This window comes from Macaca nemestrina, chromosome 2, assembly GCF_043159975.1.
Source record: "Macaca nemestrina isolate mMacNem1 chromosome 2, mMacNem.hap1, whole genome shotgun sequence".
NCBI classification, from domain to species: Eukaryota; Metazoa; Chordata; class Mammalia; order Primates; family Cercopithecidae; genus Macaca; species Macaca nemestrina.
Genome location: NC_092126.1, coordinates 103,698,657 through 103,711,121, shown reverse-complemented (window position 1 = coordinate 103,711,121; position 12,465 = coordinate 103,698,657). Strand labels below are relative to the sequence as shown.

The 12,465-nt window shown below is 42.2% G+C and overlaps 1 protein-coding gene across 1 annotated transcript; it reads right to left on the bottom strand.

The window, feature by feature from the left end:
* Positions 1 to 3,058: 3,058 nt before the first annotated feature.
* On the bottom strand, positions 3,059 to 5,641 carry LOC105480235 (eukaryotic translation initiation factor 1B). Its single transcript, XM_011738812.3, has 4 exons — positions 5,502 to 5,641; positions 4,426 to 4,589; positions 3,911 to 4,012; positions 3,059 to 3,515 (listed from the first exon to the last, which is right to left on the bottom strand). The coding sequence occupies exons 1-4, from the start codon at positions 5,530 to 5,532 to the stop codon at positions 3,471 to 3,473; spliced, it is 342 nt and encodes a 113-aa protein (XP_011737114.1). The 5' UTR covers positions 5,533 to 5,641; the 3' UTR covers positions 3,059 to 3,470.
* Between the last annotated feature and the right edge of the window lie 6,824 nt (positions 5,642 to 12,465).

Below are 12,465 nucleotides of genomic sequence, written 5' to 3'. Positions count from 1 at the left end.
TCTTGTTGCCCAGGCTGGAGTGCAAGGGCGCGATCTCGGCTCACCACAACCTCCGCCTCCAGAGTTCAAGTGATTCTCCTGCCTCAGCCTCCCGAGTAGCTGGGATTACAGGCATGCACCATCACGCCCAGCTAATTTTGTATTTTTAGTACAGGTGGGGCTTCTTCATGTTGGTCAGGCTGATCTTGAACTCCCGACCTCAGGTGATTCACCTGCCTTGGCCTCCCAAAGTGCTGCGATTACAGGTGTGAGCCACCGCACCCAGTCTTAAAATGCCATTTTATGTTCTCTTGTGTAGCTCAGAGAATCCCTAAAGTCATCTAACACAATGATGCTGGGTAAGGAACATTGGAGGAGTCTGGCATTCCCTCCTCTCATCAGTATTAATTCCCCTCTGAATGGTTTTCCAGGAGGGAGGAAATATAGCCTATTCCTCTGATTTATGATTTTTTTCCCATGCTTCCATTATCTAGATAAGAAGGAGTTAAGTGCCTACATGACTATGTGAAGAGTGTTCAATGCTGAGGCCTCCTGATATAATTTTGCTCCTGCTTAATTCTAGCTGATTCACTTGGCCCTTTGATCCCAGACAAGCACAATGTCACCTGGCTACCTCTTGCTTGTCAAGTCATCACAGTCCACAATTAAGGACTCCCTTGGATTTAGTTACAGCAGGATCATGCCTTTGTTTCTCTCCCAAATGGACCTCTGGCTTGGTAAGCAGAGTCCTCAGAAACCCAGTGCAACTGGTGTGTGGAGGCGGTCGAATGAGGTTGCCTTTTCCCAAGCTGTCATTACCCATTCCATTAGGTGGAGCCAGGCTGGTGGCATACAAATGGCACACAGAAGCCTGCATTACCACTCCATATTTCTCAAGTTCTTTTGGTTAACTGCCATCATGACTGGAACTAGAACTGTGCCTTCCATATGATCAGAGCCACCCCGTTTCTAGAATGGTTAAGAGAACAGTTCCTGTTACTCAAGTTCCTAAGCAGGTTGATCAGACTGCTTCCGTGGGGTTTCCTCCGCCTCAGGAGAGCCAGGACTGAAAGGCAGAGGACATTGCTGCCAGCAGCACTTTACTCCAGGCTATGATTCTACCAAAGGTCTTAACTTCCTAATGGTGTCTCCAAGTGTAAAAGTCTAGGGATAAACCTATTTGTCTTCTACTTGGTATTATGCATTGTGCACCATGAAGTATAAACCACTAAAGAAACTGCAGATCAAGACCTTCCAACATGGAGGACACAGAGAGATATCCAGTTTGGCTACTGCCAATTTGCTGCATCTCTAAGACATGTTATCTTTCCTCCACAGTTACACAATGCCTCCTAGTCTCTTTCTTGCTCTAAAGATTGGAACTGCCACACAAGTTCAAAGTCCAATCAGGTGTCTGGAACTCATAGGCTGAAGGAAGAGAATCAGGAAAGGTGCTCTTCATGAAATTCAGTTTTCCTCAAGCCTTTTAATCCCACCCACTTTGGACTGACACAGGAAGTGATTACTACAGAGCTTGTCTATGGGTCCCAGGATGAGGGGTGCTTTCTTTCCCATCTAATATACATTCTTTTCTTGGCACTAGCTCAGCTCTCAGCAGATGTATTTATTTAGGCTGCACCTGAATGTGGTTGTTAATATAAACTTCTGCTTTACTATTTCCATAGCACTCAACAGGGTGCTATTATACAATATTACAGATGAAAACGTAGCAGGTTCTTAATAACTTAGAAAATTCTCCCAAACCTCTTGATCTTCATCAAACTATACTGATGTTTTCCAGAAATGAGCTTATCAAATTTGGGTCTATATTCTGGTGTACACCTCTTAATAGTCTGTCTTACTGTATTGGAGGAAGGATGAGGTGAGAAAATAACAAACCTATTTATCACTTACTGTCTTTAAGGGGCAACTTTGTGGGGGCTGATTTTGTTTTCCCAAAAACCAGTATCACCAAAATACAGGCAAGGGCTCATTAGGGCTCACTGGTCCCAAAATAAGACTTTTTTTTTCCCGTACCATCCTTATCCAACTGTAGTAAGCTAAAAAGCTTGCCCCTGTAGATGCATTTCTTTGCATTGGCTAAATGGTTTTAGTGGCATGGCTCGTACAACCAAGTAAATAACTACTACTTAATAGAAAGGAGCCTAGAACTCAAGATGAGCTGCAGAAATCTCTTAATTAAGAACTGCAAATTATATGTATTTTCAAGAGAGTCTTGCTCTATTGCCCAGGCTGGAGTGCAGTGGTTCCACCTTGGCTCACTGCAACCTCCACCGTCTAGTTTCAAGAGATTCTGATGCCTCAGCCTCAGGCAGCTGGGACTACAGGTGTGCACCGGCTAATTTTTTGCAGTTTTAGTAGACATGGGGTTTCACCATATTGGCCTGGCTGGTCTCAAACTCCCAGCCTCCAGTGATCTGCCCACCTTGGCCTCCCAAAGTGCTGGGATTATAGGCATGAGACACCGTGGCTGGTCATTATTTCTTACACCACTACCACCCCTGGTCATTGTCATCTGTGGCTCTGGTTCCCTTTGGTGAAACACATACCAAAACCATGATGTAGTGAAAGAAATTTCCTGGCTGGAATCTCTGGGCTGACACCCTGTCACTTTCTAACACCCTTGGGAAATTAACCTGAGGCCAAATGTTTTCCATCTGTAAGACAGTGATACCATCAACCTCCACTTGCAGGGAAGTGCCTGTGACTACTAAATATACTTTATGTCACAAGGCTATTACAGTATCTGGTACTTAGGGATAGACTTATGTTGGCAACTCAGTAACAACTGATAAGAACACAGAAGAGAACTCTATGTGCTAATATTGTTAAACTTGATACTCTTTAACAACATTTAATACTACAATCTGATCAATTCTTTGACAGCTTTCACTTGCTTTGCCATGAATAGTGGCTCTGGCTGAATTTCTACTCCTGCTTCTATTCTTAAATCAGTAAATGAAAAACAGAAGCTACATATAACAAAGGTTCTCCTCTAAGCGCTGGGTATAACAGCTGAAGCTAATCAGAAGGAATATCTGCAGAATGAGAACTCCAATTAAGAAAGACAAAACGTGTATTTTACTTGCTTCGATTTGGGAGCATAATTGCTCACAAGGATTCATAGATTTTTTTTTTTTATTGTTAAGCTGCAACGTACATGGTTTAATACAACAAAAAACATTTAATCAAGTGAAACGTAATAAACTGAACAATAAACACTTGAAACATTTTCCATTGGAAACATGTAAAGACGAATATGAGGTTTTGTTACCATCTTACTGCAATTTTCTTATGTGTTACTAGCCTACATACCCCATGTTTTCTGTAATCATGCAGATGTGAATGCAAGTTTGAATGATTAAATAAATGAAAAGTCCGTTTACTGCAGGCAATCATTTCACAAGGCAGCCAAACCAGGTTTAGAGAACAAAACTATTCAAGAACTTCTCCACGTATTTAGGTTCATTTTAGAATCCATGAACCTTAAGCTGTTCCTCCTTGACAATGCCAACCTGTAAAATAAAATTTAATTTAGCAAAATAACTCTGAGAAATACATAAATTCATTAAGAAAACATGGGAGAGTAATTAAAAAGAATCACTATCAACAGCTTATTGCAACACTGTTGTCTGTGGCATGCACTGCTGATAGCCAACAATTCAACACATATTTGAATACTTTACATACCAAGAAATATCGTGTTTGTATATACAGAAATGATCAGAATACTCTAATGACAAAATAAACCTGACAGAGGTCTTTACTTTCCAAATAAGTACCATGTCTTTATTTCACCTAATTTCCTTCATTCGTATGATTTTTACTTAGTAGAAAACAAATCATGTTGCCTTTAAATACGATGTTAAAAGCAATCTCAAGGTTACACATAAAGCACCCACTCACTCACCTCCAAGAGAAACTGGCAAATGTTTTTTCTTTGGTCACCTTGAAGCTGAATAACCTCTCCGTATTCAGGATGTTCAATCACAGTACCATTACAGGCAAATTTCTGGAAAAGTGCATAAATATACAACAAAATTTAGTCAACTAATATGAGGTTTTATTTCACCATAAGAACAGAATTAACCATTTCAGTGAGCTAGATCATATTTAGAGAAACAGATTTTGTCTTCTATAATCCACAATCCTTCCAATTTAATTTGTAAACCAGGAAATGATTTTATGTGTAACATCAAGAACTAAATATTTCACATTTAAATTTATTTGAAAGCCACGTGAATCTTCTTTTAAAATGAGAGACCACACCGGGAGAATAACTAAATATTTACATGTTAATTACAAACATGAGAACAGCTTTCTTGGTCTAGTCATTTTCATCCACGCTGATATAAAGGTGTGAATTATAATCCAGTTCAGAGGTGTGCACCAGTAACTCTAATCCTTTCTTCCTAATCCCTTTACCTTTTTGAAAGCTTTCACAAGTTTCTTTTTGTCATAATCATCTGCAATGCCCTGAACAGTAGTCAGTGTCTTTCTGCCGTTCCGTTGCTGGATTCTTATATGAATGTAATCCTCAGTCCCTGCCGGGAGTAAGTCGTCACCCTTAGTTGCATCAGCAAAGGGGTCTGCAAACGGATACAAAAAAAAATCCAAAGTAGAAAAATATTTTTTAGGAAGTACTTTCCACAAATACATTATACTACCAATCCTGACAGTCATCAGTGAAGGTTCTAGTATCTTTGCTGTTTCTGCCGGTAGGAATGGAGATGGGGGTGGAGTATTAATAAAACCCCCAAGGTACTCTCACAAAAAGAGAAACATTTGGACAGCTATGTCCATTGTAGAAAAACGTTGTTATAGATGTTATCGTTGAATATGGTCCTCTAACGAGAAAAAGGAGACTTAGAAAACCTTAATATTGTAGCCACTATAAAAATGTGCGTCATCTCGATTACATTCTGAGGAAAACATAAACATTCGAATATGCCCACCCTAATCATTTAACCGTAACTGTGCCTTGCCAAAAAAAAAGTAGATTAGATATATATCAAGAGGCGTAATTTTACAAATTGCTACGCAAGCAGAGAAGACTGAACCACTGGCCAGTGACAGATCAGAGGCCTGCATCCGCATCTTTCCCTAGGTGCCCCCAGGGGCTGCCAGAGAACGGGCGCCGATTCGTAATTCCCCTGGCCCGGCATCCCCTTTGCAAGTAGCAGGGCCGATCTAGGAGTCCACGAAATAGGGTCGCCAAGGTTTCCAGGGACAGAAGTGGAGGCGAGAGCCGGGTCAAGGACGGGGCAGGGGGTGGCGCATGGCCCGCGGCCGGGGCTCCGAGAGGAGGGCTCGCAGTCCGGCGCTGTCCTCGGGGAGGGGGTCGCCAGGGGCCCCGTCGCCATTTTCTGGGCGCCGAGACAAAGCCCCACTAGGGGTGCGGGGAGGGCAGAAAGGGGGCCCCTAGGGGAGGTGATCCAGGCGGGCAGCGGGCCCAGAGGCGCGCGGGGCAAGGGAGGGAGGCGGCGGCGACGGGATCTTACCGAAAGATTGGAGGTTCTGGATAGTGGACATGCGATACTAGTGTGAGGCCGGTGAGGGGATAAAATTCCTGCGGGGCCCGCCCGGATCACCGTGTCAGGAGGCTGTAGTGGCGAGAAAACGGAAATAAATAAGGAAACGCTTCGCCCTGGGGTTGGGATTAGGCTGGAGTGGCGGCGGCGGAAGCCGGGAGGAGGCAGGAAGAGGCGAAGGAGGAGGCGGAGGAAGAGGCGGCGGCGACGGATGCGAGGACGCGAGAGAAGAGGCGGCGCTGCGGCTTCTCCCACAAAATGGCCGATGGAGACTATTTAGCCGCGCCGGCCGCCCCTCCCACGTGACCCTCCCGCGCAGGGCATCCTGGGACTTGTAGTTTTCCGGAGGCAGCGGAGCCGGGAAAGCCAGAGGCTGGGGGCTGCCGAGACCGCAATTCCAGTCACGGAGTGCGCCCTCTAGCGCCGGGCGGAAGACGCGGGAAGTGTTCAAGCGGCCGCAGAGCTGCCCAGAGTTCGCAGGTCTGGGGCTGTCTTCACAGCGAGCTCGTAGGGGAGGACAGTCAAGGGACTCAAGCGTCCCTCTTGACTCCCCTTCTCTCGCCGTGCAGTGGCGGCGCCGAGCGGCCGACGCTCAGGGCTAATCTCTATCAGTCACTCTCGAGGCCCCGGGTAATGTAAGTAAAATCGGGGTGCAGGAACAAAACAAGTCCTCTTGCTCCGGCTTTCAACTCATTGGCCACCCCTCAGCCCTACCTGCATTGAAATTCCAACCCCAGTTGCAGGAGCGTTGTTAGTCTCAACCATGGTTGGAGATGGGAGCCTCTCCTTCCAGGATTGGACGGACCTCTTATTCCCTAGCACGGTGGATTTCAGACTCCAGCGTGTGTGTCTGGAGGGCTTGAGAAAACACTGATAGACCCCAGAATTTCTGTTCAGGAAGTCTAGGGTGTGAGCTGAAAATCTGCAATTCTCATAAGCTCCTTGGTGACGCTGATCCTGCCTGCTGGTCTGGGATCAGGCTTGAGAATCACTGCCCAGCTTCATCATGGGCCTGGCATCTAGTGGGGGCCAGGTGTGTGTGAACAGAACATACCACAAAATCAGCTTGTCAGCTCATTGTGTGTGCCTCAGAAGGCTCAACACAGAATTCAGGAAAGATGCCAGGTATAAGCTGAAGGTGAGCTCAGCAAATAGGTTAACTGATGGAGTCATGTACCAGACTGTAATATCTTCCTATCAAGTCACGCACAGAAAAATAAACCCGAGACTGGGAATTGGCTCAGGCAGGTGTTCAGTTGTCAAACTTGGTTGGCTTTCTGGAAGCAAAGAGATAGACTAAAATTTAGGGATTCTTAACTTTTCTGTGTGTGCCATGGCAATCCTGTGAAGCTGCTGAACCCCTTCTCAGAATAATGAGAAATTAAATTTTAAGTTCATAAATTACATAGGATTACAAAGGAAACCAAGTTATATTGAAATTTTAAAAATACATTAATAACATGTATTAATACACTAATAACATTTAGCAAGATTACGTCTAATACTATAATTTCAAAAAGCTGATAAACGTAAGAGATATTTTGTGATGTCTGTAACATCAGAAATTTAATGTGAAAGTATGTGTGACTTCTGTTGGTGCAAAGCGACAGGTCCTTCTAATACTATTATGTTGCCTTTATTCATAATGGAAGGAAATGGTAAATTTTGCTTAGAGGTTAATGAAAGTGCAGATGTAATTTTTTTTCCCCATCCAATTTTAGGGATCTCCATCCCCGCAGTTTTACCCATGGGCCAAGGATCTGCAGACCCCAGATTAAGAATACCTGAATTTGACAGTCTTTTGTGATTAACAATGATGATAAGTGCCATTTATTTAGTATTTACTATTTGCCTGTTACAAAGCTTATATATAACATTATTAATCTTCATAGCTATTTTATAAGGTAAGCATTACTCTATGCACCAGGTACGGAGATGGAGGCTTTTGCAGGTTAATGCCTGAAAAAAAATCAAATTCTTAACTCTCAGAAATCTAACCACATTTGTGGTCTTCCAGCCCTGGTTCAAATGGAAAACACTCTTCTTATCCCAAATTGAGGTGTAAAGTTCTAGAGCTGGCTCCAAAACAAGGAGCGTCAAAATATCTAAATAAGTGTGCTTTAAAGTACTTTTATTAGTTCAATTTTGTGGCCTACTTTAATACTCTTAACACTCTAATTTCTAAATAATTTTTAATCTAGATAATGCATCTCTATTTGTTTCTTAGTGAATGTACATGAGTATTTTACATTATTTCTCAGAAGAAGCCAAAGGTGATCCAGTGAAGAAAAAATTACAAACATAGAGAAATTAAAAGAAAAATTCCAGAAATCTTAGGGTTTCATGGTCATTACCCCTGTCAGGAGAACTCATCTTTTCTTAGATTTAGTGTTTGCATCAGAAATCTCCAGGAGTAAGAAAAAGAAAAAAAAGAAGAAAGAAACCCCCAGGACCTCAGAAATCTTTAATCAGAGCCAATATGAATACACATCAGATACAGTTGTGGTTCTTAAGGCTCTTCTAACTCTCATGATTCATAGTCTTTGTGTTTAGACCTCCAGTGTCCAGTACAGAAACCACTAGCCACATGTGGCCATTGAGTACTTGCAGTATAGCCGATTTAAATTGGGATGTGCTATAAGTAGAAAATATACAGTAGGCTTCCAAAGACTTAAATTGTCTTAATTTCACCTATTTCTTTTTACCTTTTTAATGTAGCTACTAAAGACTTAAAATTACGTGTGGCTCATGCAGTATTTCTACTAGATAGCACTGGTTTAGAGTGAAAGAATTTGACCTGTATGTGAAGTTATCATAAAAAGAATAAACTGAAGCATTTAAAATCTAGTGTTTTTAAGTTCTAAATGGTACCAGCCTAGGTTAAGGTACTTATTTCTTGTCTTAATTCAGAAAAGCATTTTAGATCACTCACAGAGAACAGTTGTGCTGAGTAAAGGAATTATAGAAGATAATAAATGAAAAAGAAAAGCACCTAAAGCTGAAGGTAGAACCCCCAGTCTGGTTCTAACTTTCTGATAGTTAAGACAAAGAGGAAATCAGCTAGAAAATCTTTATGTATACAGGATGAAAACATACCAGTTGCGCAGGAGGAATAGCTTTGCCAGGCCCTGAGCCACAGGAGGTATTATTCTTGGGCCCTCATAAAGGGAACACTGTGATGTAGTGGAAGCATCCCTAGCAGTTTGCCCACAATGAAGGCAATGATGGGTTTTATACAGCTGTTTCTTATATCTGCTGGTCATGAGGATGTGTTGTCTGGTTAGAAACTTGGGTCCTCATCTATCCTTAGGCTGCTTACCGTGGTGGATGTGATAATGTACCACTCAGATTTCCTGCTTCAGTGGGCATAACTGATGAACAGCCCCAGCTGCTATGCTCTGAATTCAGCATTGCATCCCGCTGAGGCCACACTTCCCATCAGCTATTCCTAGCCAATGACTGAGCACAACAAAGATGCTACGGCAGTCCTGTTCTTGGGAGATGTGGAACTCCTTTGACAGGCGACTCTGGCTCAAGGACTCTCCATTGGCCTGGCTGAACTTTCTTAGATTTGTGCTGACGTCTAAGATTCTTCTAATTCAACCTTTCTTCTTCTGTCCTTCGCAGACATTTCGCCCAATAAATTTCTTGCACATCTAATCCCATCTTGATGTCTGCTCCTCAAAGAACCCAAACTGATAAACCTGACTGCAGACTGGTTGGTAAAGAGACAATAAGTAGAAGGAAAATTCCAGTTTAAATAACTCTGGTTATTACTACAGAGCTTTTCCTCCAAACTGTAAACTCTCCTGAACTGTGCTGAATTTCATGAGGCTAAGAGAACTTCCGCATAGCCTGCATGAAGGCTTAAGGCCCTCTATGTAAAAGCAGGCCAGGCAGGCTTTTCTTCTCCTGAGTGGGTACCCTAAAACAAGCCCTTTGTATCTTGCATATTTAATGGTAAGAAAATGTGGACATATTGAAGGGGAAAAACAATGTGTGCCTAGTACTTTGAGCAGATATCCAAATCTCGCTGTGGACAGCTTCTGCCCTCCCACAACTGGGAAGACTCCAGGGTCTCTTTACTGAATTAGTGAAATGGGAAATCACTATTCCCAAGTGATGAGTCAATGTGACTGGTATTTCCAGGAGACCAGCTACAAAGAGAAACCCCAAAGAATGAATGTCCTTTGAGGATCATAACTAGTATTTCTCACATCTCAACTTTAAATGAGAGTTAAGTAGCTGAGAGTTTAAAATTACATTTCCTGGCTAGAACTATGTTGCCAAGTGGTTAATAATGTGCATGGTATGAATAAAACAGAATTTAGTTGCTATCTCTGTGTCTAAAATACATGATTATTGAGTCAGTGTTTCTGTAGAATGAATCAGAAGAGCCACAGAAGAGAAAGTCATAACCTAGGCCTGTTTCCTAATATCATATGCTTTGTACTCTTCCATTTTCCTGGGAGAAGAGTAAGGAAGGTGGGTGAATGGGCTCTGTATTTGTAGGCTCTTAGTTAAAAACATTAATAGTGACGATGATCAACATGCTGACAATTAGCACATTGTATGTGCTAATATATCCACAGAGTATAATATTGAACAGAAACCAAAATTATGTACGTGTTAAAGAGTCAATAGTTTTTCTTATTTTCAGAGAGCTTTTGAATCTAAAAGGAGAGTTAAACCAAACCAACATGTAATTTATAAAGCATATCAGAATAAGAAAATTTCAAGGCCTGCGAGGTTGAAGACTAAATGGAGTTAACTCAGTAAATATGAGGAAATTTCCCTAACATAGCAACTCCCCACTGGTGATCTTAATTAGGAGGGAATGCAGATACTTGGCCATGTCACATAACTTCTAGTCTAAGGAAGGGGCAGTATTGCATTCAAGTTTCTTCCACTTCATTCTACCCTCCTGCTGTCAAGAACTGTGAAGAGTCTGAGATTTTATCCTACTTGCAAGCTAACAGGTTAGCGTGCCACAGTTTCATGGGTACTGAAACTGAGACTCTTGCGTTAGAGACAGGCCTTTATTACTCATGGCAAAGCAGTAGCCAGAGCTTAGTGTTAATGCTGGTTTCCTATGTCCACAAATCTAAGACCCATGGATTGGACCCAACTCCAACACAGGTGGGTCTTGATTGATGCCTACACATGCAGTGGGTTGTATTACAGGAGAGGAACACTGTGCTTATGGAGTCTGTTGCTTTTATTATAAGCAGTAACAAGCTTGTCTTGGGGGGCGATATTACCTCATCCCTCGGGACTGCTCCCTGCAAACACGACTCTGAGAAAAGGCCAAGGTAAGACGTGGTCAGGGCCTTGCATTCTTGGCAAAACCAATAAGAACATGCAGGCACCCTCAGGGCCTATGGTGAATTACCTCTCCCAAAAGCTGCTTACTCTCCTTTCATGATGGGGTGTTGATAATTGGAGGGGTAAGCTCTAGGGACATTCGAATGGACATATTTACTAGAGGACAAGACTATTGTTTGTTGACAGGTCATGTACATAAATGCATCTCACTTTTTATCCTCTTTTCTCAAATTCCTGGAAGTTCTGTGGGGCCGACCTGACCACCTTCTTTTCTCCCTTTTATCTCCTGTGGCTTGGAGCTTTCTCATCTTTTCCGTTTCCCACCTCCCATAGAGCCAGCTGGTCCTACGAGTTAAGTTGGGGTTGGGGAAGGGATTTGGCTTCAGAGGCCTCCAATCCTTGGCTTTATGTTCCAGCCCAGCTTTCCTAACAGCTCTGTGTTGGGGTTTCAGTCATAAGCTTGACCTGCAATCATGGTATTTTTCTTTCCTTCACCACTGACACTTGAGAATTTATCTTCCTTGTGGACTTCTGGGGTAGTAGTGGCTTATGGTCCAATGTGTGATTTGAATATAGCTGGATCCAATGGCTTATTTATGCTTTGAATAGAATGTAAGGGTCTAGGCTTGAGAGTTAGATCTGGCATCATATTCTTGTGTAGCCATGAATAGCTGTGAAAACTTTACCTCTCTAAGTCTCAGTCTTCTGTGAAAAGGACATCATCATTTATACCTCAAAGGATTTTGTAATGAATGCATCAGAAAATGTATCACAAGCACTTACTAGAGTGTATGGCACAGAAGATGAAGCTTTATAGTTCAAAGCCTTTTCCAGGAGTTGTACAATGAGAATGCTTGGAAGTGACTGATTCTGATGTGAGGTTGGGGCAGTTGCTAGAACATTATACATTTTTTCTGGTGTTTCCCTTTTGTTTTCCTGTGATCCTGTGCTCTTATGAAATCTCATTACAGCCCTAGTCACTTTGGTTCATTACAATAAAATTTTTCTTGGAATGGTGTCAGTCAGTTTATGCAACTTGATTACACTGGAATAGTGCAGGAAAGGTGGATACAGAATAAATAACAGAAATAAAACCCCTCTGCTGCCACAAGATTTATATATATTACCCCCTTAGGAAAGGACAAGTATGTACATGGTGGGGTGCTTGAAGCAAAAAGGCCCACCCGTTGCCACTCTCTCCCTACATTCATGCTCATGTATCCATCTGCTCCAGGGTAGATGTGGGATAGCATATTTCCCCCCATAAAGGTTAAATTATGTCTGTTTTTCAGTAAGACATAACCTTGACATTGCCAGATCCATTTCTGGCAACTTATGCAACTCCCATCTAAAAATAGATATTCTTAGAATCACATCTGTTTAAACGGGAGTAATTTCAATCTTATTGAAATAAGTTTAGAAAATGTGTTTGAGTATTATTAATTGTAGAACTTCGTTGTGAATGAACTTGGGGACTTTTGCTTAGATGTTGATTGTAATCTCAGTTGACCTGGAGGTGGAACCTTCAGTCCTTTCTTGTCACCATAGAATGAACTTTAATGGTAGTATATAACAATATATCTTATCTACAGGCACATATTTCTTTAAC

Excerpts from the sequence above, each read along its gene's own strand:
- LOC105480235 (XM_011738812.3), bottom strand. The coding sequence starts at position 5,532 with ATGTCCACTATCCAGAACCTCCAATCTTTCG. Across the intron at positions 4,590-5,501 it reads CCAGAACCTCCAATCTTTCG|ACCCCTTTGCTGATGCAACT; the intron begins GTAAGATCCCGT and ends ATCCGTTTGCAG. Across the intron at positions 4,013-4,425 it reads TTGTGAAAGCTTTCAAAAAG|AAATTTGCCTGTAATGGTAC; the intron begins GTAAAGGGATTA and ends GCACTTTTCCAG.